This window comes from Meleagris gallopavo, unplaced genomic scaffold, assembly GCF_905368555.1.
Source record: "Meleagris gallopavo unplaced genomic scaffold, MGAL_WU_HG_1.1 scaffold_16, whole genome shotgun sequence".
NCBI classification, from domain to species: Eukaryota; Metazoa; Chordata; class Aves; order Galliformes; family Phasianidae; genus Meleagris; species Meleagris gallopavo.
In genome coordinates this window covers 8,333-36,328 of record NW_028147030.1, presented here as the reverse complement: position 1 = coordinate 36,328, position 27,996 = coordinate 8,333, and the positions used below count along the sequence as shown (strand labels likewise).

Below are 27,996 nucleotides of genomic sequence, written 5' to 3'. Positions count from 1 at the left end.
TCCGACCCCATATCTCCCCCCAGCCCCCATAACTGACCCTACAACCCCATAACCGACCCCATATCTCCCCCCAGCAGCCCCCCAGCCCGCAGCCATGCCGTTCAGCAGCACCCACAACAAACACAAGCTGAAGTTCTCAGCCGAGGAGGAATTCCCGGACCTTTCCAAGCACAACAACCACATGGCCAAAGTCCTCACCCTGGATCTCTACAAACGCCTGCGTGACAAGGAGACCCCGAGCGGCTTCACCCTGGACGACGTCATCCAGACCGGGGTCGACAACCCTGGTGCGGCCCAGAGTGATCCCATAGTGATCCCATAGCGATCTCACTGCAACCCCATAGCGACCCCACAGTGATCCCACAGTGATCCCATAGTGACCCCATAGCCACCCCATAGTGACTCCACAGTAATCCCACAGTGAGCCCATAGCGACCCCATAGTGATCCGATAGTGATCCCACAGTGATCCCATAGCGACCCCATAGTGACCCCATAATGATCCCATAGCCACCCCATAGCGACCCCATAGTGATCCCACAGTGATCCCATAGCGACCCCATAGTGACCCAATAGTGATCCAATAGTGATCCCATAGCGACCCCATAGTGATCCCATAGTGATCCCATAGCAATCTCACTGCAACCCCATAGTGATCCGATAGTGATCCCATAGCCACCCCATAGTGACCCCATAGTGATCCCATAGTGATCCCTTAGCGACCCCATAGTGATCCCATAGCAATCTCACTGCAACCCCATAGCAACCCCATAGTGATCCCACAGTGATCCCATAGCGATCCGATAGTGATCCCATAGCAATCCCACAGCGACCCCATAGTGATCCCACAGTGATCCCATAGCGACCCCATAGCGACCCCACAGTGATCCCACAGTGATCCCATAGCGACCCCATAGTGACCCCATAGTGATCCCATAGCGACCCCATAGCAACCCCACAGTGATCCCATAGCGACCCCATAGTGATCCCACAGTGATCCCATAGCGACCCCACAGTGATCCCATAGCAATCTCACTGCAACCCCATAGCGACCCCATAGTGACCCCCTAGCCACCCCATAGCGACCCCACAGTGACCCCATAGTGACCCCATAGTGACCCCATAGTGACCCCATAGTGAACCCCTAGTGATCCCATAGTGATCCCATAGTGATCCCATAGCTATCCCATAGCAACCCCACAGTGATCTCATAGCGACCCCATAGTGACCTCATAGTGATCCTAATAGTGACGCCATAGCGACCCCACAGTGATCCCATAGTGATCCCATAGCGACCCCACAGTGATCCCATAGTGATCCCATAGCAACCCCACAGTGATCCCACAGTGATCCCATAGCGACCCCATAGTGACCCTATAGCCACCCCATAGCGACCCCACAGTCATCCCATAGTGATCCCATAGCGACCCCATAGTGATCCCATAGCAATCTCGCTGCAACCCCATAGCAACCTCATAGTGATCCCACAGTGATCCCATAGTGACCCCACAGTGATCCCACAGTGATCCCATAGCGCCCCCATAGCCACCCCATAGCGACCCCATAGTGATCCCACAGTGATCCCATAGCGACCCCATAGCGACCCCACAGTGATCCCATAGCAAATCTCACTGCGACTCCATAGCGACCCCATAGTGATCCCATAGCAATCTCACTGCAACCCCATAGTGACCCCATAGCGACCCCATAGTGATCCCACAGTGATCCCATAGCGACCTCATAGTGATCCCACAGTGATCCCATAGCGACCCCATAGTGATCCCACAGTGATCCCATAGCGACCCCATAGCGACCCCATAGCCACCCCATAGCCACCCCATAGCGACCCCACAGTGATCCCATAGTGATCCCATAGCGACCCCATAGTGATCCCATAGCAATCTCGCTGCAACCCCATAGCCACCCCACAGTGATCCCACGGTGATCCCATAGCGACCCCACAGTGATCCCATAGCAATCTCACTGCAACCCCATAGCGACCCCATAGTGACCCCCTAGCCACCCCATAGCGACCCCACAGTGACCCCATAGTGACCCCATAGTGAACCCCTAGTGATCCCATAGTGATCCCATAGTGATCCCATAGCGATCCCATAGCAACCCCACAGTGATCTCATAGCGACCCCATAGTGACCTCATAGTGATCCTAATAGTGACGCCATAGCGACCCCACAGTGATCCCATAGTGATCCCATAGCGACCCCACAGTGATCCCATAGTGATCCCATAGCGACCCCATAGTGATCCCACAGTGATCCCATAGCGACCCCATAGTGACCCCATAGCCACCCCATAGTGACCCCACAGCGACCCCACAGTGATCCCATAGCGACCCCATAGTGACCCCATAGCAACCTCATAGTGATCCCGTAGCGACCCCATAGTGACCTCATAGTGTCCCTAATAGTGACCCCATAGCGGCCCCATAACCCCCTCACCCCACACCTGCCCCCACTGCTGCCCCGTGACCCCACACCTGCCCCACACCCGACCCCTGACCCCACAGCCGACTCCTGACCCCACAGCCGACCCCTGATCCCACACCCGACCCCTGACCCCACAGCCGACTCCTGACCCCACAGCCGACCCCTGACCCCGCAGCCGACCCCTGACCCCACACCTGACCCCTGACCCCACACCCGACCCCTGACCCCACAGCCGCCCCCTGACCCCACACCCGACCCCTGACCCCACAGCTGACCCCTGACCCCACAGCCGACCCCTGACCCCACACCTGACCCCTGACCCCACACCCGACCCCTGACCCCACAGCCGACCCCCGATCCCACACCCGACCCCTGATCCCACACCCGACTCCTGACCCCACACCCGACTCCTGACCCCACACCCGACCCCTGACCCCGCAGCCGACTCTTGACCCCACAGCCAACCCCTGACCCCACACCCGACCCCTGATCCCACACCCGACCCCTGATCCCACACTCAACTCCTGACCCCACAGCCGACCCCTGACCCCACAGCCGACCCCTGACCCCACAGCCGACTCCTGATCCCACACCCAACCCTGACCCCACACCCGACCCCTGACCCCACAGCCGACTCCTGGCCCCGCAGCCGACTCTTGACCCCGCACCCGACCCCTGATCCCACACTCAACTCCTGACCCCACAGCTGACCCCTGACCCCACAGCTGACCCCTGACCCCACAGCCGACCCCTGACCCCGCAGCCGACCCCTGACCCCACAGCCGACCCCTGACCCCACACCCAACCCCTGATCCCACAGCCGACCCCTGACCCCACAGCCGACTCCTGATCCCACACCCAACCCCTGACCCCACAGCCGACTCCTGACCCCACAGCCGACTCCTGGCCCCGCAGCCGACTCTTGACCCCGCACCCGACCCCTGATCCCACACTCAACTCCTGACCCCACAGCTGACCCCTGACCCCACAGCCGACTCCTGACCCCACAGCCGACCCCTGACCCCACAGCCGACCCCTGACCCCACAGCCGACCCCTGACCCCACACCCGCCCCCAGGTCACCCTTTTATCATGACGGTGGGCTGCGTGGCCGGGGACGAGGAATCCTACGAGGTGTTCAAGGACCTTTTTGACCCCGTCATTCAGGACCGGCACGGGGGGTACAAACCCACCGACAAGCACCGCACCGACCTCAACCACGAGAACCTCAAGGTGGGGGGGATTGGGATTGGGGGCCGGGGGGAGTTGGGGTCGGGGGGGGTGAAGGGGGTATTGGGGTCAATGGGGACATTGGGGTCAATGGGGACATTGCGGTCAATGGGGGCATTGGGGTCAATGGAGTCAATGGGGTTGACGGGGGCACTGGGGGCAGTGGGGGCATTGGGGGCAGTGGGGGCTATGGGGGCAATGGGGGCAATGGAGTCAATGGGGTCAGTGGGGGCATTGGGGGTAGTGGGGGCTATGGGGTCAGTGGGGGCAATGGGGTCAATGGAGTCAATGGGGTTGATGGGGGCATTGGGGGCAGTGGAGGCATTGGGGGCAGTGGGGGCAATGGGGGCAGTGGGGGCTATGGGGGCAATGGGGGCTATGGGGTCAGTGGGAGCAATGGGGGCAGTGGGGTCAATGGGGTCAGTGGGGGCTATGGGGTCAGTGGGGGCAATGGGGGCAATGGAGTCAATGGGGTCAGTGGGGGCATTGGGGGTAGTGGGGGCTATGGGGTCAGTGGGGGCAATGGGGTCAATGGAGTCAATGGGGTTGATGGGGGCATTGGGGGTAGTGGGGGCATTGGGGGCAGTGGGGGCTATGGGGGCAATGGGGGCTATGGGGTCAGTGGGGGCTATGGGGGCAATGGAGTCAATGGGGTCAGTGGGGGCATTGGGGGTAGTGGGGGCATTGGGGGCAGTGGGGGCTATGGGGTCAGTGGGAGCAATGGGGGCAGTGGGGTCAGTGGGGGCTATGGGGTCAGTGGGGGCAATGGGGGCATTGGGGTCAATGGAGTCAATGGGGTTGACAGGGGCATTGGGGGCAGTGGGGGCAATGGGGGCAGTGGGGGCTATGGGGTCAGTGGGGGCTATGGGGTCAGTGGGGGCAATGGGGGCAATGGAATCAATGGGGTCAGTGGGGGCATTGGGGGTAGTGGGGGCAGTGGGGGCTATGGGGGCAATGGGGGCTATGGGGTCAGTGGGGGCTATGGGGTCAGTGGGGGCAATGGGGGCAATGGAGTCAATGGGGTCAGTGGGGGCATTGGGGGTAGTGGGGGCTATGGGGTCAGTGGGGGCAATGGGGTCAATGGAGTCAATGGGGTTGATGGGGGCATTGGGGGTAGTGGGGGCATTGGGGGCAGTGGGGGCTATGGGGTCAGTGGGAGCAATGGGGGCAGTGGGGTCAGTGGGGGCTATGGGGTCAGTGGGGGCAATGGGGGCATTGGGGTCAATGGAGTCAATGGGGTTGACAGGGGCATTGGGGCAGTGGGGGCAATGGGGGCAGTGGGGGCTATGGGGTCAGTGGGGGCTATGGGGTCAGTGGGGGCAATGGGGGCAATGGAATCAATGGGGTCAGTGGGGGCATTGGGGGTAGTGGGGGCATTGGGGGCTATGGGGGCAATGGGGGCTATGGGGTCAGTGGGGGCTATGGGGTCAGTGGGGGCAATGGGGGCAATGGAGTCAATGGGGTCAGTGGGGGCATTGGGGGTAGTGGGGGCATTGGGGGCAGTGGGGGCTATGGGGTCAGTGGGAGCAATGGGGGCAGTGGGGTCAGTGGGGGCTATGGGGTCAGTGGGGGCAATGGGGGCATTGGGGTCAATGGAGTCAATGGGGTTGACAGGGGCATTGGGGGCAGTGGGGGCAAAGGGGGCAGTGGGGGCTATGGGGTCAGTGGGGGCAATGGGGGCAATGGGGTCAGTGGGAGCAATGGGGGCAGCGGGGTCAGTGGGGGCAATGGGGGCATTGGGGTCAATGGGGTCAGTGGGGTTGACGGGGGCATTGGGGGCAGTGGGAACGTTGGAGTGATGGGAGCGATTGGGGTGATGGGGGTATTGGGGTCAGTGGGGGCAGTGGGGGCAGTGAGGGCAATGGAGGCAATGGCGGTTATGGGGTCAATGGGGGCAATGGAATCAATGGGAGTATTGGGGTCAGTGGGGGTGAAGGGGGTATTGGGGTGATGGGGACTTTGGGGTCATTTGGGGCAATGGGATCAGTGGAGTCAATGGGGTTGACGGGGGCATTGGGGGCAGTGGGAACGTTGGAGTGATGGGAGCGATTGGGGTGATGGGGGTATTGGGGTGATGGGGGCTATGGGGGCAATGGGGGCAGTGGGGTCAGTGGGGGCAATGGGGTCAGTGGGGGCAATGGGGGCAGTGGGGGCAATGGGGGCAGTGGGGTCAGTGGGGGCTATGGGGGCAGTGGGGGCAATGGGGGCAGTGGGGTCAGTGGGGGCAATGGGGGCAATAGCGGTTATGGGGTCAATGGGGGCAATGGAATCAATGGGAGTATTGGGGTCAGTGGGGGTGATGGGGGTATTGGGGTGATGGGGACATTGGGGTCATTTGGGGCAATGGGGTCAATGGGGGCATTGGGGTCAATGGGGTCAGTGGGGTCAATGGGGCCAATGGGAACATTGGGGGCAGTAGGGTGGATGGGGACACTGGGGACATTGGGGACATCGGAGTCAGAGGGGGAATTGGGGACAATGGGGGCACTGGGGACAGTGGGGTCAATGGGGTCAGTGGGGACAGTGGGGACATTGGGGTCAATGGGGCAATGGAGTCAATGGGGTCAATGGGGTCAGTGGGATCAATGGGGTCAGTGGGGGCGATGGAGATATTGGGGACACTAGGGTCAATGGGGTCAATGGGGTCAGTGGGATCAATGGGGTCAGTGGGGCTGATGGAGATATTGGGGACACTAGGGTCAATGGGGTCAATGGGGTCAGTGGGGGCAATGGGGTCAGTGGGGGTGATGGAGATACTGGGGACACTAGGGTCAATGGGGGCAATGGGGTCAGTGGGGGCAATGGGGTCAGTGGGGCTGATGGAGATATTGGGGACACTAGGGTCAATGGGGTCAATGGGGTCAGTGGGATCAATGGGGTCAGTGGGGGTGATGGAGATACTGGGGACACTAGGGTCAATGGGGGCAATGGGGTCAGTGGGGGCAATGGGGTCAATGGGGTCAGTGGGGCTGATGGAGATATTGGGGACACTAGGGTCAATGGGGTCAATGGGGTCAGTGGGGGTGATGGAGATACTGGGGACACTAGGGTCAATGGGGGCAATGGGGTCAATGGGGTCAATGGGGTCAGTGGGGCTGATGGAGATATTGGGGACACTAGGGTCAATGGGGGCAATGGGGTCAGTGGGGGCAATGGGGTCAGTGGGGGTGATGGAGATACTGGGGACACTAGGGTCAATGGGGGCAATGGGGTCAGTGGGGGCAATGGGGTCAGTGGGGCTGATGGAGATATTGGGGACACTAGGGTCAATGGGGGCAATGGGGTCAGTGGGATCAATGGGGTCAGTGGGGCTGATGGAGATATTGGGGACACTAGAGTCAATGGGGGCAATGGGGTCAGTGGGGGCAATGGGGTCAGTGGGGGTGATGGAGATATTGGGGACACTAGAGTCAATGGGGGCAATGGGGTCAATGGGGTCAATGGGGTCAGTGGGGGTGATGGAGATATTGGGGACACTAGAGTCAATGGGGGCAATGGGGTCAATGGGGTCAATGGGGTCAGTGGGGGTGATGGAGATATTGGGGACACTAGGGTCAATGGGGTCAATGGGGTCAGTGGGATCAATGGGGTCACTGGGGATATTGGGGTCAATGGGATCATCGGTGGCCATTTGGGGTCGATGCAGCCACAGGGGGGGCATTTGGGTTCCACGGGACCACGGGGGCCATTTGGGGTCAGCGGAACCGTGTCGACTGTGTGCGGCCGGACGCTGACCCCTTGATTTGGGGCAGGGGGGTGATGACCTGGACCCCAAATACGTGCTGAGCAGCCGCGTGCGCACGGGGCGCAGCATTAAGGGCTACTCCCTGCCCCCACACTGCAGCCGGGGGGAGCGGCGCGCCGTGGAGAAGCTGTCGGTCGAGGGTGAGGGGGCAACGGGGGGTGGGGGGGTATGGGGTCAGTGGGGGCTTTGGGGGCTGTGGGGTCATTGGGGGCGTTGGGGCTATGGGGTCAATGGGAGCGTTGGAGACGTTGGGGGCATTGGGGTCAATGGGGGCATTGGGGTCAATGGGGGCATTGCGGTCAGTGGGGACATTTGGGGTCATTCGAGGCATTGGGGCCTGTAGGGGTGTTGGGGGCTGTGGGGTCAATGGGGGCGTTGGGGACTACGGGGTCAATGGGAGCGTTGGGGGCATTGGGGTCAATGGGGGCGTTGGGGCCAATGGGGGCATTGGGTGCTCTGGGGTCAATGGGGGCATTGGGGTCAGTGGGGACATTTGGGGTCATTCAAGGCTTTGGGGCCTGTAGGGGCATTGGGGGCTATGGGAGCGTTGGGGCTGTGGGGTCAATGGGAGCGTTGGAGACGTTGGGGGCATTGGGGTCAATGGGGGCATTGGGGTCAGTGGGGACATTTGGGGTCATTCGAGGCATTGGGGGCTATGGGAGTGTTGGGGACATTTGGGGTCAGTGGGGGCGTTGGGGGCTGTGGGGTCAATGGGGGCGTTGGGGACTATGGGGTCAATGGGAGCAGTGGAGACGTTGGGAGCATTGGGGTCAATGGGGGCATTGGGGTCAGTGGGGGCATTGGGTGCTCTGGGGTCAATGGGGGCATTGGGGTCTCTGGGGTCAATGGGGACATTGGGATCAGTGGGGACATTTGGGGTCATTCGAGGCATTGGGGCCTATAGGGGCATTGGGGGCTATGGGAGTGTTGGGGGCTATGGGGTCAATAGGGGCGTTGGGGACTATGGGGTCAATGGGAGCGTTGGAGACGTTGGGGGCATTGGGGTCAGTGGGGGCATTGGGGTCAGTGGGGACATTTGGGGTCATTCGAGGCATTGGGGCCTATAGGGGCATTGGGGGCTATGGGAGCGTTGGGGGCTGTGGGGTCAATGGGGGCGTTGGGGGCAGGGAGTCTATGGGGTCAGTAGGGAGATTGGGAGCTATGGGGTCAATAGGGACAGTGGGGGCTATGGGGTCAATGGGGGCGTTGGGGGCAGGGAGTCTATGGGGTCAGTAGGGAGATGGGGAGCTATGGGGTCAATAGGGACAGTGGGGGCTATGGGGTCAATGGGGGCATTGGGGGCAATGGGGGCTATGAGGGCATTGGGGGTTACGGGGTCTGTGGGACCTATGGGGTCAATGGGGTCACTGGGGGCAATGAGGTGAGTGGGAACATTGGGGTCAATGGCTCTGTATTGGGGTCAAAGGGGCTACTGTGATTGGGTGATGAATGAGCTCTGGGCGTGGCCTATGATACGTGGGCGTGGCTTTGAGAAAGTGGGCGTGGCTTGATATCGGGGGTGTGGCCTGACCTTGGGGGCGTGGCCTTTTGGGGAGGGAACCCACAAGATCTTATAGATCAGTGGGTGTGGCCAGTAAGAAGGTGGGCGTGGTTTGTCTGAGAGGGCGTGGCCTGGAACGGCACTGATTGGCTAAAGGGCAGTGGGTGGAGGCGCAGCCAGTGGGATGTGGGCGTGGTCCGCGAGGGGGCGTGGCCTTGGGTAGAGGTAGAAGAGGAAGCGAGTGCGGTAGGGGTGGGTGTGGCCCGGGTTGTGGGCGTGGTCAAATAGGGGGGGCTGTGGTCTGGAGTAAGGCAATTGGTGTGCAGAGCTGAGTGGGTGGGGACTGCATGGATGTGGGCGTGGTCTGAGGGGGTGGGTGTGGCCTACAATAAAGGCTGTTGTAAAATGGGCAGAAGTCAGGGCTGGTGGGCGTGGCCGTAAGGTTTGTGGGCGTGGCTTAGATGAATGCGGGCGTGGCCTGATAATGCATGGGTGTGGCCTATGAGGATGTGGGCGTGGCCTCATCGGGACTTGATACAATGGGTGTGGTCAGGGCACGGTGGGCGTGGCCTATGAAGAAGAGGGCGTGACCAGTGCCGGTTAGTGGGCGTGTCTTACATTAATGTGGGCGTGGTCTGAGTGTGGGCGTGGCCTTACTGGGGATCTGACCTTGAATGGAGTTTGAGGTGGGCGTCGCCAAAGGGCTTGTGGGCGTGAGTTACGGGAATGTGGGCGGGGCCTGAGGAAATGTGGGCGTGGCCTAATTGGGGATCTTGGCCTTGAATGGAGTTTAGGGTCTGGGTGGGCGTGGCCTCTGGTGACGTGGGCATGGCCTGATCAGGTGGGCGTGGCCTGCTGGGTGTGTGTAACCTTGAATGGAGTCCATTGAGCAACAGGCGGGCTCGAGGCCGGGTGGGCGTGGCTTGCTGGATTGTGGGCGTGGTCTATGGGGTTGTGGGCGTGGCTTATGGTGAAATGGGCGTGGTCTGATCAGGCAAGCATGGCCTAATGGGTTTGCGTGGCTTTGAATGGAGTCCAATGAGCAACGGGTGGGGTAGAGGCCGGGCGCACGTGGTTACGGGGAATGCGGGCGTGGCCTATGAAAAGTGGGCGTGGCCTGGGGCGTTGTGGGCGTGGTCTGATCGGGTGGGTGTGGCCTATTAGTTGTGTATGGCCTTGAATGGAGCCCATTGAGCAACGGGTGGGGCCGGGGCCGGGTGGGCGTGGCTTCATGGGATCGTGGGTGTGGCCTCGTCGAGGTGGGCGTGTCCTGAGGCAGCCCCGCCCCCTTCCCTCCCGCAGCCCTGAACAGCCTGGAGGGGGAGTTCAAGGGCCGCTATTACCCGCTGAAGGCCATGACGGAGAAGGAGCAGCAGCAGCTGATCGACGACCATTTCCTCTTTGATAAACCCGTGTCTCCTCTGCTGCTGGCATCCGGAATGGCGCGGGATTGGCCCGACGCCCGCGGCATCTGGTGGGTGCCAGTAGGGGGCACCAGTGGGGGTGGGGCAGGCTATGGGGTCAGGGGAGTGGTTATAGGGCCAGGGTATGGCCATGGGGTCAGGGGAGTGGTTATAGGGCTGGGGGATGGCTATAGGATCAGAGGAGAGGTTATAGGGTCAGGGGAGTGGTTATAGGGCCAGGGTATGGCTATGGGGTCAGGGGAGCGGTTATAGGGCAAGAGAAGTGGTTATAGGGCTGGGGTATGGCTATAGGATCAGAGGAGAGGTTATAGGGTCAGGGAAGTGGTTATAGGGCCAGGGTATGGCCATGGGGTCAGGGGAGTGGTTATAGGGCCAGGGTATGGCTATGGGGTCAGGGGAGCGGTTATAGGGCAAGAGAAGTGGTTATAGGGCTGGGGTATGGCTATAGGATCAGAGGAGAGGTTATAGGGTCAGGGGAGCGGTTATAGGGCAAGGGGAGCAGTTATAGGGTCGAATGGGTGGCTATAGGGTCAGAGGAGTGGTTATAGGGCCGGGGTATGGCCATGGGGTCAGAGGTGTGGCTATAGGGTCAGATGAATGCCAGATAACATCTATAGGGTCAGGGCGGTGGGTATAGGGTCAAAGGGGTGACTGTTGGTCTGTGATATGGGGTGTGCGATATGGGGTGTGTGATATTGGGGTGTGTGATATTGGGGTGTGATATCGGGGTGCGATATGTGTGTGATATGTGTGGAATATGGGGTGTCATATTGGGGTGTGTGAAATCGGTGTGTGTGATATGGGGTGTGCGATATCGAGGTGTGATATTGGGGGGTGTGATATGGGGTGTGCGATATGGGGTGTGATATCGGGGTGTGCGATATGGGGTGTGCGATATGGGGTGTGTGATATCAAGGTGTGATATTGGGGGGTGTGATATAGGGTGTGCGATATCGGGGTGTGTGATATCAGGGTGCGATATGGGATGTGTGATATGGGGTGTGATATGGGGTATGCGATATGGTGTGATATCGGGTGTATGATATTGGGGTTGGATATTGGGGTGTGATACGGGGTGTGCGATATGGGGTGTGCGATATCGGGGTATATATCAGGGTGTGATATCGGGGTGTGCGATATGGTGTGTGATATTGGGGTGTGTGATATCTTGGGGTGTGATATTGGGGTGTGCGATATGGGGTGTGGATATGGGGTGTGATATGGGGTGTGCTATGTGTGTGATATCGGGGTGTGATTTTGGGTGTGGATAGGGTGTGATATTGGGGTGTGATATCGGGGTGTGATATGGGGTGTGTGATATTGGGGGTTGTGCGATATCGGGTGTGTGATGGTATATGGGGTGTGATATGGGTGATATGGTGTGATATCGGGGTGTGATATTGGGGTGTGTGATATGGGGTGTGTGATATGGGGTGTGATATGGGGTGTGATATGGGTGTGTGCGATTTTGGGTGTGATATCGGGGTGTTATGTTATTGGGGTGTGATATGGGGTGTGTGATATGGGTGTGCGATATCGGGTGTGTGATATGGGGTGTGATATGGGGTGTTGATATGGGGTGTGATATGGGGTGTGCGATATTGAGGTGTGATATCGGGGTGTGCGATATGGGGTATGCGATATGGGGTGTGATATCGGGGTGTGCGATATTGAGGTGTGATATCGGGGTGTGCGATATGGGTTGTGCGATATCGAGGTGTGATATGGGGTGTGCGATATTGAGGTGTGATATCGGGGTGTGCGATATGGGGTGTGCAATATCGAGGTGTGATATGGGGTGTGCTATATTGAGGTGGATATGGGGTGTTATGGTGTGCGATATCGGGTGATATGGGGTGTGATATTGGGGTTGTGATATGGGGTGTTGTGATATGGGGTGTGCGATATCGGGGTGTGATTGGGGTGTGATATCGGGGTGTGATATGGTGTGCGATATGGGGTGTGCGATATCGGGTGTGATATCGGGTGTGTGATATGGGGTTGCGATATGAGGTGTGATATGGGTGTGCGATATCGAGGTGTGATATCGGGGTGTGCGATATGGGGTGTGCGATATCGAGGTGTGATATCGGGGTGTGCGATATGGGTGTGCGATATCGAGGTGTGATATCGGGGTGTGCGATATGGGGTGTGCGATATCGAGGTGTGATATCGGGGTGTGCGATATGGGGTGTGCGATATCGAGGTGTGATATCGGGGTGTGCGATATGGGGTGTGCGATATCGAGGTGTGATATCGGGGTGTGCGATATGGGTGTGCGATATCGAGGTGTGATATTGAGGGGTGCGATATGGGGTGTGCGATATTGAGGTGTGATATCGGGGTATGCGATATGGGGTGTGCGATATCGAGGTGTGATATCGGGGGGTGCGATATGGGTGTGCAATATCGAGGTGTGATATTGAGGTGTGCGATATGGGGTGTGCGATATTGAGGTGTGATATCGGGGTGTGTGATATGGGGTGTGCGATATCGGGGTGTGCGATATGGAGGTGTGATATCGGGGTGTGTGATATGGGGTGTGCGATATCGGGGTGTGCGATATGGAGGTGTGATATCGGGGTGTGCGATATGGGGTGTGTGATATCGAGGTGTGATATCGGGGTGTGCGATATTGGGTGTGCGATATGGGGGTGTGATATCGGTGTGTGTGATATAGGGTGTGCGATATCGAGGTGTGATATCGGGGTGTGCGATATTGGGTGTGCGATATTGAGGTGTGATATCGGGGTGTGTGATATGGGGTGTGCGATATGGAGGTGTGATATCGGGGTGTGTGATATGGGGTGTGCGATATTGAGGTGTGATATTGGAGTGTGCGATATTGAGGTGTGATATCGGGGTGTACTATATGGGGTGTGCGATATCGAGGTGTGATATCGGGGGGGTGCGATATGGGGTGTGCGATATTGAGGTGTGCGATATGAGGTGTGCGATATTGATGTGTGATATCGGTGTGTGTGATATAGGGTGTGCGATATCGAGGTGTGATATCGGGGTGTGCGATATGGGGTGTGCGATATGGGGTGTGATATTGGGGGGCGTGATATCAAGATGTAATATCACAGTGTGATATCATGGGGTGTGATATTGAGATGTGATATCGGGTGTGTGATATCAACCTGTGTGCGATATTGAGGTGTAATATTGAGGTGCGATATTGCATTGTGATATCGGGGTGCGATATGGGGTGTGATATCGAGGTGTGCGATATGGGGATGTGTGTTGTGAGGGTGTCATATCGTGCTGTGTGATATTGGGGTGTGATATCGGGATATGTGACACTGTGGTGCAATATAGGGGCGTGATATTGGGATGTGCGACATGGGAGTGAGATATAAGGACACGTGATATGGGGGTGTGATATTGGGGTGTGTGATATCACGATATGTACTATGGGGCTGGTGTGCAATATGGGGCTGTGTGATATGGGGCTGTGTGATATCGGGGTGTGTGATACGAGGGTGTGATATTGGGGTTGTGATATTGGGATGCGTGATATGAAGGTGCGATATGGGGGGGTGTGATATGGGAGTTTGATATCAGGATATGCGATAGGAGCTCTGTGATATCGGGGTGCGACATTGGTGATATCGACAGTTGGATATCGGGGTGTTTGATATCAGGATATGCGATAGGAGCTCTGTGATATCGGGGTGCGATATTGGTGATATCGACAGTTGGATATCAGGGAGTTTGATATCAGGATATGCGATAGGAGCTCTGTGATATCGGGGTGCGATATTGGTGATATTGACAGTTTGATATCAGGGTGTAATATTGGGATATGTGATATGTGGGTGTGTGATATCGGGCTGTGTGATATTGCAATACGTGCTCTGGGGCTGTGTGATACGGAGGTGTGATATCGCGATATGTGCTATTGGGATTTGCTATGGGGTTTGACGCCGGGATGTGAGCTCTTTTACGGGGGTTTGCTATCGCGATATGTGCTATCTATGGGGTTTGCTACGGGGATGCGTGCTGTTTCTGGGGTTTGCTGTCGCGATATGTCGCGATACGTCCCCCCCACAGGCACAACGACAACAAGACCTTCCTGGTGTGGGTGAACGAGGAGGACCACCTGAGGGTCATCTCCATGGAGAAGGGCGGAAACATGAAGGAGGTCTTCAGGCGCTTCTGCGTCGGGCTGAAGAAGGTCAGCCGGGGTCACGGGGTCATGGGGTCACGGGGTCACGGGGTCACAGGGTCACGGGGGAACGTGAGATTGATGGCAGTTGGGGTCATGGGGATGTGGGGTCATGGGGACATGGGGTTATGGGGTCACAACGGGATTGGTGGACGCGGGATTGATGGCAGTTGGGGTCATGGGGATTTGGGGTCAGGGGGTCATGGGGTTATGGGGTCATGGGGTTATGGGGTTATGGGGTCATGGGGTTATGGGGTTATGGGGTCATGGGGACATGGGGTTATGGGGTCACGGCAGGATTGGTGGTCGTGGGATTTATGGCAGTTGGGGTCATGGGGTTATGGGGTCGTGGGGTCATGGGGTCATGGGGTCATGGGGTTATGGGGACATGGGGTCACAACGGGATTGGTGGACGTGGGATTGATGGCAGTTGGGGTCATGGGGATATGGGGTCATGGGGACATGGGGTTATGGGGTCACAACGGGATTGGTGGTCGTGGGATTTATGGCAGTTGGGGTCATGGGGTTATGGGGTCATGGGGACATGGGGTTATGGGGTCACGGTAGGATTGGTGGTCGTGGGATTTATGGCAGTTGGGGTCATGGGGTTATGGGGTCGTGGGGTCATGGGGTTATGGGGTTATGGGGTCACAACAGGATTGGTGGACGTGGGATTGATGGCAGTTGGGGTCATGGGGATATGGGGTCATGGGGACATGGGGTTATGGGGTCACAACGGGATTGGTGGTCGTGGGATTTATGGCAGTTGGGGTCATGGGGTCACGGGGTCATGGGGTTATGGGGTTATGGGGTCACAACGGGATTGGTGGATGTGGGATTTATGGCAGTTGGGGTCATGGGGTCACGGGGTCATGGGGTTATGGGGTTATGGGGTTATGGGGGGATGCTGGGGATGTGGGGTTCGTGGTAGTTGGGGTCATGGGGGACGTTGGGTTTATGGGATTATGGGGTTATGGGGTCATGGTGACATGGGGTTATGGGGTCACGGCGGGATTGGTGGACGTGGGATTTATGGCAGTTGGGGTCACGGGGTCACGGGGCCAGGGGTCATGGGGTCATGGGGCCATGGGGGGATGCTGGGGATGTGGGGTTCGTGGTAGTTGGGGTCATGGGGGATGTTGGGGTTATGGGATTATGGGGTTATGGGGTCGTGGGGACATGGGGTTATGGGGTCACGGCGGGATTGGTGGATGTGGGATTGATGGCAGTTGGGGTCATGGGGACATGGGGTTATGGGGTCACAACGGGATTGGTGGACGTGGGATTTATGGCAGTTGGGGTCACGGGGCCAGGGGTCACGGGGTCATGGGGTTATGGGGCCATGGGGGGATGCTGGGGATGTGGGGTTCATGGTAGTTGGGGTCATGGGGGACGTTGGGGTTATGGGATTATGGGGTTATGGGGTCGTGGGGACATGGGGTTATGGGGTCACAACGGGATTGGTGGATGTGGGATTGATGGCAGTTGGGGTCATGGGGATATGGGGTCATGGGGACATTGGAGTTATGGGGTCACAACAGGATTGGTGGACGTGGGATTTATGGCAGTTGGGGTCATGGGGATATGGGGTCATGGGGACATGGGGTTATGGGGTCACGGCGGGATTGGTGGACGTGGGATTTATGGCAGTTGGGGTCACGGGGTCGCGGGGCCAGGGGTCACGGGGTCATGGGGTTATGAGGCCATGGGGGGATGCTGGGAATGTGGGGTTCGTTGTAGTTGGGGTCATGGTGGACGTTGGGGTTATGGGGTCGTGGGGACATTGGGGTTATGGGGTCATGGGGGGATGCTGGGGATGTGGGGTTCATGGGGGTTTTGTTGGTTGTTGGGGTCATGGGGGACGTTGGGGTTATGGGGACATGGGGACATTGGGGTTGTGGGGATGTTGGGATGATGAGGGTTGGGGTGATGGGGGTTGGGGTGACGGGGATCCCATGCACTGGGATGATGGGATTTGGGGTGATGGGATTTGGGGTGATGGGGTTTGGGGTGACGGGGTTTGGGGTGATGGAGGTTGGGGTGATGGGGTTTTGGTGACGGGGTTTGGGGTGATGGGGTTTGGAGTGACGGGGTTTGGGGTGGTGGGGTTTGGGGTGATGGGATTTGGGGTGACGGGGTTTGGGGTGAGGGGGATCCCATGCACTGGGATGACGCGATTTGGGGTGACGGGGGTTGGGGTCCCATGCATCGGGGTGAAGATGGGATTTGGGGTGACGGGGTTTGGGGTGATGGGGGTTGGGGTGACAGGGATCCCATGCACTGGGATGACGGGATTTGGGGTGATGGGGGTTGGGGTGACGGGGTTGGGGTGGTGGGGTTTGGGGTGATGGGGGTTGGGGTGATGGGATTTGGGGTGACGGGGGTTGGGGTGACGGGGATCCCATGCACTGGGATGACGGGATTTGGGGTGACGGGGGTTGGGGTCCCATGCATCGGGGTGAAGATGGGATTTGGGGTGACGGGGTTTGGGGTGGTGGGGTTTGGGGTGATGAGGGTTGGGGTGATGGGATTTGGGGTGATGGGGGTTGGGGTGATGGGGATCCCATGCACTGGGATGATGGGATTTGGGGTGATGGGGATCGGGGTGACGGGGATCCCACGCACTGGGATGACGCGATTTGGGGTGACGGGGGTTGGGGTCCCATGCATCGGGGTGAAGATGGGATTTGGGGTGACGGGGGTTGGGGTCCCATGCATCGGGGTGAAGATGGGATTTGGGGTGACGGGGTTTGGGGTCCCATGCATCTGGGTGAAGATGGGATTTGGGGTGATGGGGGTTGGGGTGACGGGGATCCCACACACTGGGATGATGGGATTTGGGGTGACGGGGGTTGGGGTGATGGGGTTTGGGGTGACGGGGGTTTGGGGTGATGGGGATCCCATGCACTGGGATGATGGGATTTAGGTTGACGGGGGTTGGGGTCCAATGCATCGGGGTGAAGATGGGGTTTGGGGTGATGGGGGTTGGGGTCCCATGCATCGGGGTGAAGATGGGATTTGGGGTGACGGGGGTTGGGGTGATGGGGTTTGGGGTGATGGGGGTTTGGGGTGACGGGGATCCCACGCACTGGGATGACGGGATTTGGGGTGATGGGGTTTGGGGTGACGGGGTTTGGGGTGATGGGGTTGGGGTGATGGGGTTTCGGTGACGGGGTTTGGGGTGACGGGGTTTGGGGTGATGGGGTTTGGAGTGACGGGGTTTGGGGTGGTGGGGTTTGGGGTGATGGGATTTGGGTTGACGGGGTTTGGGGTGATGGGGATCCCATGCACTGGGATGACATGATTTGGGGTGATGGGGTTTGGGGTGACGGGGATCCCATGCACTGGGATGATGGGATTTGGGGTGATGGGGGTTGGGGTGATGGGGATCCCATTCACTGGGAGGACGGGATTTGGGGTGACGGGGGTTGGGATGACGCGATTTGGGGTGATGGGGTTTGGGGTGACAGGGATCCCATGCACTGGGATGACGCGATTCGGGGTGATGGGGGTTGGGGTCCCATGCATCGGGGTGAAGATGGGATTTGGGGTGATGGGGGTTGGGGTGACGGGGATCCCATGCACTGGGATGACGCGATTTGGGGTGATGGGGGTTGGGGTCCCATGCATCGGGGTGAAGATGGGGTTTGGGGTGACGGGGGTTGGGGTGATGGGGGTTGGGGTGACAGGGATCCCATGCACTGGGATGATGGGATTTGGGGTGATGGGGTTTGGGGTGACGGGGTTTGGGGTGACGGGGATCCCATGCACTGGGATGATGCGATTTGGGGTGATGGGGTTTGGGGTGACGGGGTTTGGGGTGAGGGGGATCCCATGCACTGGGATGATGGGATTTGGGGTGATGGGATTTGGGGTGATGGGGTTTGGGGTGACGGGGTTTGGGGTGACGGGGATCCCATGCACTGGGATGACGGGATTTGGGGTGATGGGGTTTGGGGTGACGGGGTTTGGGGTGATGGGGTTGGGGTGATGGGGTTTCGGTGACGGGGTTTGGGGTGACGGGGTTTGGGGTGATGGGGTTTGGAGTGACGGGGTTTGGGGTGGTGGGGTTTGGGGTGATGGGATTTGGGTTGACGGGGTTTGGGGTGATGGGGATCCCATGCACTGGGATGACATGATTTGGGGTGATGGGGTTTGGGGTGACGGGGATCCCATGCACTGGGATGATGGGATTTGGGGTGATGGGGGTTGGGGTGATGGGGATCCCATTCACTGGGAGGACGGGATTTGGGGTGACGGGGGTTGGGATGACGCGATTTGGGGTGATGGGGTTTGGGGTGACAGGGATCCCATGCACTGGGATGACGCGATTCGGGGTGATGGGGGTTGGGGTCCCATGCATCGGGGTGAAGATGGGATTTGGGGTGATGGGGGTTGGGGTGACGGGGATCCCATGCACTGGGATGACGCGATTTGGGGTGATGGGGGTTGGGGTCCCATGCATCGGGGTGAAGATGGGGTTTGGGGTGACGGGGGTTGGGGTGATGGGGGTTGGGGTGACAGGGATCCCATGCACTGGGATGATGGGATTTGGGGTGATGGGGTTTGGGGTGACGGGGTTTGGGGTGACGGGGATCCCATGCACTGGGATGATGCGATTTGGGGTGATGGGGTTTGGGGTGACGGGGTTTGGGGTGAGGGGGATCCCATGCACTGGGATGATGGGATTTGGGGTGATGGGATTTGGGGTGATGGGGTTTGGGGTGACGGGGTTTGGGGTGACGGGGATCCCATGCACTGGGATGATGGGATTTGGGGTGATGGGATTTGGGGTGACGGGGTTCGGGGTGATGGAGGTTGGGGTGATGGGGTTTCGGTGACGGGGTTTGGGGTGACGGGGTTTGGGGTGATGGGGTTTGGAGTGACGGGGTTTGGGGTGGTGGGGTTTGGGGTGATGGGATTTGGATTGACGGGGTTTGGGGTGACAGGGATCCCATGCACTGGGATGATGGGATTTGGGGTGATGGGGGTTGGGGTGACGGGGTTTGGGGTGGTGGGGTTTGGGGTGATTGGGGTTGGGGTGATGGGGTTTGGGGTGACAGGGGTTTGGGGTGACAGGGATCCCACACACTGGGATGACGCGATTTGGGGTGACGGGGGTTGGGGTCCCATGCATCGGGGTGAAGATGGGATTTGGGGTGACGGGGGTTGGGGTCCCATGCATCGGGGTGAAGATGGGATTTGGGGTGACGGGGGTTGGGGTCCCATGCATCGGGGTGAAGATGGGATTTGGGGTGACGGGGGTTGGGGTCCCATGCATCGGGGTGAAGATGGGATTTGGGGTGACGGGGGTTGGGGTCCCATGCATCGGGGTGAAGATGGGATTTGGGGTGACGGGGGTTGGGGTCCCATGCATCGGGGTGAAGATGGGGTTTGGGGTGACGGGGGTCGGGGTGACAGGGATCCCATGCACTGGGATGACGGGATTTGGGGTGACGGGGGTTGGGGTCCCATGCATCGGGGTGAAGATGGGATTTGGGGTGACGGGGTTTGGGGTGGTGGGGTTTGGGGTGACGGGGGTTGGGGTGATGGGATTTGGGGTGACGGGGGTCGGGGTGACAGGGATCCCACGCACTGGGATGACGCGATTTGGGGTGACGGGGGTTGGGGTCCCATGCATCGGGGTGAAGATGGGATTTGGGGTGACGGCGCCCTCCTCCTCCTCCGCCCCGCAGATCGAGGAGATCTTCAAGAAGGCCGGGCACCCCTTCATGTGGACGGAGCACCTGGGTTACATCCTGACCTGCCCCTCCAACCTGGGCACGGGGCTGCGGGGCGGCGTCCACGTCCGGCTCCCGAAACTCAGCCAGCACCCCAAATTCGAGGAGATCCTACACAGGCTGCGCCTGCAAAAACGGGGCACCGGTACGGGGCGGGGTGCGGGGTTCGTTGGGGGCGATGGGGGTAATGGGGTCAACGGGGGTGATGCGTCCTCATGTGTCTCTGCGGGGTCTCTATGGGGTCTCTGTGTGTCCCTGTGTGTCCCTATGGGTTTCTATGAGGGCACTGGGTCTCTATGGGTTCCTGTGTGTCCCTATGGGTCTCTATGGGGTCCCTATGGGTCTCTATGGGTCTCTATGGCTCCTATGGGTCTCTGTGTGGTCCCTGTGAGTCCCTGTGTGTCCCTATGGGTTTCTATGAGGGCACTGGGTCTCTATGGGTTCCTGTGTGTCCCTATGGGTCTCTATGGGGTCTCTATGGGGACATCGGGTCCCTATGGGTCTCTATGGGGCCTCTATGGGTCTCTATGGGGTCTCTATGGGTCCCTATGGGGTCTCTGTGTGTCCCTGTGTGTCCCTATGTGTCCCTATGGGTTTCTATGAGGGCATTGGGTCTCTATGGGTTCCTATGTTTCTCTATAGGTCTCTATGGGTCTCTATGGGGACATCGGTCCCTGTGGGTCTCTATGGTCTATGGGTTCCTATGGGTCCCTATGGGTCTCTATGGGTCTCTATGGGTCTCTATGGGGTCTCTGTGTGTCCCTATGTGTCCCTATGGGTTTCTATGAGGGCATTGGGTCTCTATGGGTTCCTGTGTGTCTCTATAAGGTCTCTATGGGGTCTCTATGGGGACATCGGGTCCCTATGGGGTCTCTATGGGGTCTCTATGGGTCCCTATGGGGTCTCTGTGGTGCCCTTGTGTGTCCCTATGTGTCCCTATGGGTTTCTATGAGGGCATTGGTCTCTATGGGTTCCTATGTTTCTCTATAAGGTCTCTATGGGGTTCCTATGGGGACATCGGTCCCTGTGGGTCCCTATGGGGTCTCTATGGGTCTCTATGGGTCCCTATGGTCTATGGGTCCCTATGGGTCCCTATGGGGTCTCTATGGGTCTCTATGGGTCCCTATGGGGTCTCTATGGGTCTCTATGGGGTCTCTGTGTGTCCCTGTGTGTCCCTGTGTGTCCCTATGGGTTTCTATGAGGGCATTGGGTCTCTATGGGTTCCTATGTGTCCCTATGGGTCTCTATGGGGTCTCTATGGGGACATCGGGTCCCTAAGGGTCTCTACGGGGTCTCTATGGGTCTCTATGGGTCTCTATGGGGTCTCTGTGTGTCCCTATGTGTCCCTATGGGTTTCTATGAGGGCATTGGGGTCTCTATGGGTTCCGTTGTGTCCCTATGGGTCTCTATGGGGTCTCTATGGGGACATCGGGTCCCTAAGGGCCTCTATGGGGTCTCTATGGGGTCTCTATGGGGTCTCTATGGTCCCTAGGGGGTCTCTGTGTGTCCCTGTGTGTCCCTATGGGTTTCTATGAGGGCATTGGGTCTCTATGGGTTCCTGTGTGTCCCTATGGTCTCTATGGGGTCTCTATGGGTACATCGGGTCCCTATGGGTCTCTATGGGGTCTCTATGGGGTCTCTATGGGGTCTCTATAGGGTCCCTGTGAGTCCCTGTGTGTCCCTATGTGTCTCTATGGGTTTCTAGGAGGGCATTGGGTCTCTATGGGTTCCTATGTGTCTCTATGGGGTCTCTATGGGGTCTCTATGGGGACATCGGGTCCCTAAGGGTCTCTATGGGGTCTCTATGGGTCTCTATGGGTCCCTATGGGGTCTCTGTGTGTCCCTGTGTGTCCCTATGGGTTCTATGAGGGCATTGGGTCTCTATGGGGTCCTATGGTCTCTATGGGGTCTCTATGGGTCTCTATGGTCTCTATGTGTCCCTATGGGGTCTCTGTGTGTCCCTGTGTGTCCCTATGTGTCCCTATGGTTTCTATGAGGGCATTGGGTCTCTATGGGTTCCTATGTGTCCCTATGGGTCTCTATGGGGTCTCTATGGGGACATCGGGTCCCTAAGGGTCTCTATGGGGTCTCTATGGGTCTCTATGGGTCCCTATGGGTCTCTGTGTGTCCCTGTGTGTCCCTATGGGTTTCTATGAGGGCATTGGGTCTCTATGGGTTCCTGTGTGTCCCTATGGGTCTCTATGGGGTCTCTATGGGTACATCGGGTCCCTATGGGTCTCTATGGGGTCTCTATGGGGTCTCTATGGGGTCTCTATGGGTCCCTATGGGGTCTCTGTGTGTCCCTATGTGTCCCTATGGGTTTCTAGGAGGGCATTGGGTCTCTATGGGTTCCTGTGTGTCCCTATGGGTCTCTATGGGGTCTCTATGGGTACATCGGGTCCCTATGGGTCTCTATGGGGTCTCTATGGGGTCTCTATGGGGTCTCTATAGGGTCCCTGTGAGTCCCTGTGTGTCCCTATGTGTCTCTATGGGTTTCTAGGAGGGCATTGGGTCTCTATGGGTTCCTATGTGTCTCTATGGGGTCTCTATGGGGTCTCTATGGGGACATCGGGTCCCTAAGGGTCTCTATGGGGTCTCTATGGGTCTCTATGGGTCCCTATGGGGTCTCTGTGTGTCCCTATGTGTCCCTATGGGTTTCTATGAGGGCATTGGGTCTCTATGGGTTCCTATGTGTCTCTATAAGGTCTCTACGGGGTCTCTATGGGGACATCGGGTCCCTATGGGGTCTCTATGGGTCTCAATGGGGTCTCTATGGGTCTCTATGGGGTCTCTGTGTGTCCCTATGGGTCTCTACGGGGTCTCCATGGGTCTCTATGGGGTCTCTATGGGTCTCTATGGGGTCTCTGTGTGTCCCTATGTGTCTCTATGGGTTTCTAGGAGGGCATTGGGTCTCTATGGGTTCCTATGTGTCTCTATGGGGTCTCTATGGGGTCTCTATGGGTTCCTGTGTGTCCCTATGGGTCTCTATGGGGTCTCTATGGGGTCTCTATGGGGTCTCTGTGTGTCCCTATGTGTCCCTATGGGTTTCTATGAGGGCATTGGATCTCTATGGGTTCCTGTGTGTCCTATGGGTCCCTATGGGTTCCTATGTGTCTCTATGGGGTCTCTATGGGTCCCTATGGGGTCTCTGTGTGTCCCTGTGTGTCCCTATGGGTTTCTATGAGAATGTTGGGTCCCTATGGGGTCCCTATGGGGTCTCCATGGGTCTCTGTGGGTCTGTATTGGGGACACAGGGACATGGGGACATTGGGAGTAATGGGGTCATTGGGGTAATGGGGTCATTGGGGTCTTTATGGGGTCATTGGGAGTAATGGGGCTATTGGGGGTGATGGGGTCATTGAGGGTAAAGGGGCCATTGGGGTCTTTATGGGGTCACCGAGGATAATGGGGCCACTGGGGGTAATGGGGTCATTGGGGGCTTTATGGGACCATTAGCAGCGATGGGGTCACTGGGGGTGATGGGTCTCTATGGGGACATCGGGTCCCTATGGGGTCTGTATGGGGTCCCTATGTGTTCCTGTATGTCCCTATGGGTTTCTAGGGGACATTGGGTACCTGCGTGTCCCTATGGGGTCTGTATGGGGTCCCTATTTGTCCCTATACGTCCCTATGGGTTTCTAGGGGACATTGGGTACCTGCGTGTCCCTATGGGGTCTGTATGGGGTCCCTATTTGTCCCTATACGTCCCTATGGGTTTCTAGGGGACATTGGGTACCTGCGTGTCCCTATGGGGTCTGTATGGGGTCCCTATTTGTCCCTATACGTCCCTATGGGTTTCTAGGGGACATTGGGTACCTGCGTGTCCCTATGGGGTCTGTATGGGGTCCCTATGTGTCCCTGGGATGGATACTGGTCATACTGGGATGATACCGGTGGCACTGGGATGGCAATGGGTTCCGTTGACCCCATTGACCCCACTGACCCCATTGATCCCACTGACCTCACTGACCCCACTGACCCCATTGACCCCATTGACCCCACTGACCCCATTGACCCCATGGCCCACTGATCCCACTGACCCACTGACCCCATCAGCCCCACTGACCCCATTGACCCCACTGACCCCATTGACCCCATTGACCCCACTGACCCCATTGATCCCACTGACCCCACTGACCCCATTGACCCCACTGACACCCATTGACCCCACGGACCCCACTGGTCCTACTGACCCCACTGACCCCATTGACCCCATGGGCCCCATGGGCCCCACTGACCCCATTGACCCCATGGGTCCCATTGACCCCACTGACCCCACTGACCCCATTGACCCACGACCCCACTGACCCATTGATCCCACTGACCTCACTGACCCCATTGATCCCGCTGATCCCACTGACCCCACTGGTCCTACTGACCCCACTGACCCCATTGACCCCATGGCCCCATTGATCCCACTGACCCCACTGACCCCATTGACCCCAATGACCCCACTGACCCCACTGACCCCATTGACCCCATGGGCCCCATGGGCCCCATTGATCCCACTGACCCCACTGACCCACTGACCCATTGATCCCACTGACCCCACTGACCCCATTGATCCCACTGACCCGACTGACCCCACTGACCCCAATGACCCCATTGACCCCACTGACCCACTGACCCCAATGACCCCATTGACCCCATTGACCCCACTGACCCCATGACCCCATGGCCCCACTGACCCCACTGACCCCACTGACCCCACTGACCCCATCAGCCCCACTGACCCCATTGACCCACTGACCCCATTGGCCCCACTGACCCCATTGACCCACTGACCCCACTGACCCCACTGACCCCACTGACCCCACGGACCCCATTGACCCCGTTGACCCCACTGACCCCACTGACCCTTGACCCCACTGACCCATTGACCCACTGACCCCATTGACCCCAATGACCCCATGCCCACCACTGACCCCACTGACCCCAATGACCCCACAACCCCGCTGACCCCACTGACCTCACTGACCCCATTGACCCACTGACCCCACTGGTCCTACTGACCCCACTGACCCATGACCCCATTGACCCCACTGACCCCATTGACCCCACTGACCCCACTGACCCCATTGACCCCAGTGACCCCATTGATCCCACTGACCCCATTGACCCCATGACCCCATGGACCCCATCTGACCCCATTGACCCCATGACCCCATGATCCCACTGACCCCATTGACCCCAATGCCCCATGGACCCCACGACCCCACTGACCCCATTGACCCATGACCCCACGGACCCCACTGACCCCATTGACCCCATGACCCCACGGACCCCACTGACCCCACGACCCCACTGACCCACTGACCCCATTGACCCCATTGACCCCATTGACCCCAATGCCCCATTGACCCCATGACCCCACTGACCCCACTGACCCCATTGACCCCATTGACCCCATTGACCCCAATGACCCCATTGACCCACGACCCCACTGACCACACTGACCCCATTGACCCCATTGACCCCATGACCCCATGCCCCATGGACCCCAGGACCCCATGACCCCACTGACCCCACTGACCCCACTGACCCCACGGACCCCACTGACCCCATTGACCCCATTGACCCCACTGACCCCATCCCCACTGACCCCACGGACCCCACTGACCCCATGGACCCCAAGGACCCCATTGACCCCATTGACCCCACTGACCCCATTGACCCCACTGACCCATGACCCCATGTCCCCACTGACCCCACTGACCCCAATGACCCCACTGACCCCACTGACCCCACTGACCTCACTGACCCCACTGACCCCACTGACCCCACTGACCCCACTGACCCCATTGACCCCATGGGCCCATGGCCCCATTGACCCCACTGACCCCAATGACCCCATTGACCCATGGGCCCTACTGGGCCCCATGACCCCACTGACCCCACTGACCCCATTGACCCCACTGACCCACACCTTGACCCCACTGACCCCATTGACCCCATTGACCCCACTGACCCCACTGACCCCATTGACCCCATTGACCCCACTGACCCCACTGATCCCATTGACCCCATTGACCTCACTGACCCCACTGACCCCACTGACCCCACGGACCCCATGACCCCAATGACCCCACTGACCCCACGGATCCCATTGACCCCATTGACCCCATGGACCCCAGACTCACTACTTGACCCCATTGACCCCAATGCCCCCATTGACCCCAATGCCCCCACGGACCCCACGGACCCCACTGACCCCACTGACCCCACTGACCCATGCCCCCATTGACCCCAATGCCCCATGACCCCACGGACCCCACTGACCCACGGACCCCATTGACCCCAATGCCCCACTGACCCCACTGACCCCACTGACCCCATATCCCCCACTGACCCCACGGACCCCACGGACCCCACTGACCCCCATCTCCGCCCCCTGTAGGTGGGGTGGACACGGCGGCGGTGGGAGCCGTATTCGACATCTCCAACGCCGACCGGCTGGGCTTCTCGGAGGTGGAGCAGGTGCAGATGGTGGTGGATGGGGTCAAACTGATGGTGGAGATGGAGAAGAAGCTGGAGCAGAACCACCCCATAGACGACATGATCCCGGCCCAGAAGTAACGCCGCCCCACGGCCGGCCGACCGACGGCCCCACAGCCGACGGCCCCACAACCAACCGACGGCCCCATAAGCAACCAGCAGCCCTGCAACCAACCGACGGCCCCACAACCAACGGCCCCATAAGCAACCAGCAGCCCTGCAACCAACCGACGGCCCCACAACCAACGGCCCCATAAGCAACCAGCAGCCCTGCAACCAACCAACGGCCTCACAGCCAACCGACGGCCCCACAACCGACGGCCCCACAACCAACCGACGGCCCCATAAGCAACCAGCAGCCCCGCAACCAACCAACGGCCCCACAACCAACTGACAGCCCCACAACCAACCGACGGCCCCATAAGCAACCAACGGCCCCACAACCAATGGCCCCACAACCAACCAACGGCCCCACAACCAATGGCCCCACAACCAACCAACGGCCCCACAACCGACAGCCCCACAACCAACGGCCCCACAACCAACCGACGGCCCCACAACCAACCAGCAGCCCCGCAACCAACCGACGGCCCCACAACCAACCAATGGTCCCACAACCAACCAACGGCCCCACAACCAACCGATGGCCCCACAACCGACGGCCCCACAAGCAACGAACGGCCCCACAACCGACAGCCCCACAAGCAACCAACAACCCCACAACCAACGAACGGCCCCACAACCGATGGCCCCACAACCAACCGACGGCCCCACAACCGACGGCCCCACAACCAACCAATGGCCCCACAACCAACCAACGGCCCCACAACCGACGGCCCCACAACCAACCAATGGCCCCACAACCAATCAACGGCCCCACAACAAACGGCCCCACAACCAACCAGCGGCCCCACAACCAATGTCCCCACAACCAACGAACGGCCCCAGAACCGACGGCCCCACAACCAACCGACGGCCCCACAACCGACGACCCCACAACCAACCAATGGCCCCACAACCAACCAACGGCCCCACAACCGACGGCCCCACAACCAACGGCCCCACAACCAACGAAGGGCCCCACAACCGATGGCCCCACAACTCACTGCCTGCTGGCTGTGGGGGGGGGGGATGGGGAGACCCCAAATCTGGGCTGGGTGGCTGCAATAAAACGGGGCTCTGCAGGTCTGTGTGGGGTATTTATGGGGTCTCAATGCGTCTCTCTTGGGTCTCTGTGTGGACAC

The 27,996-nt window shown here is 59.0% G+C and overlaps 2 protein-coding genes across 2 annotated transcripts; both read left to right on the top strand.

The window, feature by feature from the left end:
• The first annotated feature begins 69 nt into the window (after positions 1 to 69).
• LOC146541920 (creatine kinase M-type) lies at positions 70 to 27,940 on the top strand. The gene is made up of 7 exons (XM_085215324.1): positions 70 to 287; positions 3,524 to 3,678; positions 7,428 to 7,560; positions 10,224 to 10,395; positions 14,402 to 14,525; positions 20,213 to 20,402; positions 26,655 to 27,940. Exons 1-7 carry the CDS (start codon positions 95 to 97, stop codon positions 26,831 to 26,833), a joined length of 1,146 nt encoding a protein of 381 aa, XP_085071450.1. The 5' UTR covers positions 70 to 94; the 3' UTR covers positions 26,834 to 27,940.
• LOC146541921 (uncharacterized) lies at positions 20,660 to 23,899 on the top strand. The gene is made up of 9 exons (XM_085215323.1): positions 20,660 to 20,818; positions 20,900 to 21,072; positions 21,249 to 21,532; positions 21,963 to 22,092; positions 22,127 to 22,224; positions 22,332 to 22,363; positions 22,415 to 22,492; positions 22,962 to 23,050; positions 23,820 to 23,899. Exons 1-9 carry the CDS (start codon positions 20,694 to 20,696, stop codon positions 23,897 to 23,899), a joined length of 1,089 nt encoding a protein of 362 aa, XP_085071449.1. The 5' UTR covers positions 20,660 to 20,693.
• Positions 27,941 to 27,996: the final 56 nt, after the last annotated feature.

Coding starts and splice junctions, on each gene's coding strand:
- LOC146541920 (XM_085215324.1), top strand. CDS start 95: ATGCCGTTCAGCAGCACCCACAACAAACACAAGCTGAAGTTCTCAGCC. Junction 10,396..14,401: donor CCCGACGCCCGCGGCATCTG/GTGGGTGCCAGT, acceptor TCCCCCCCACAG/GCACAACGACAACAAGACCT. Junction 14,526..20,212: donor TCTGCGTCGGGCTGAAGAAG/GTCAGCCGGGGT, acceptor TCCGCCCCGCAG/ATCGAGGAGATCTTCAAGAA.
- LOC146541921 (XM_085215323.1), top strand. CDS start 20,694: ATGGGTTCCTGTGTGTCCCTATGGGTCTCTATGGGGTCTCTATGGGGA. Junction 22,093..22,126: donor TGGGTCCCTATGGGGTCTCT/GTGTGTCCCTGT, acceptor GGGTTCTATGAG/GGCATTGGGTCTCTATGGGG. Junction 22,225..22,331: donor GTCTCTGTGTGTCCCTGTGT/GTCCCTATGTGT, acceptor CGGGTCCCTAAG/GGTCTCTATGGGGTCTCTAT.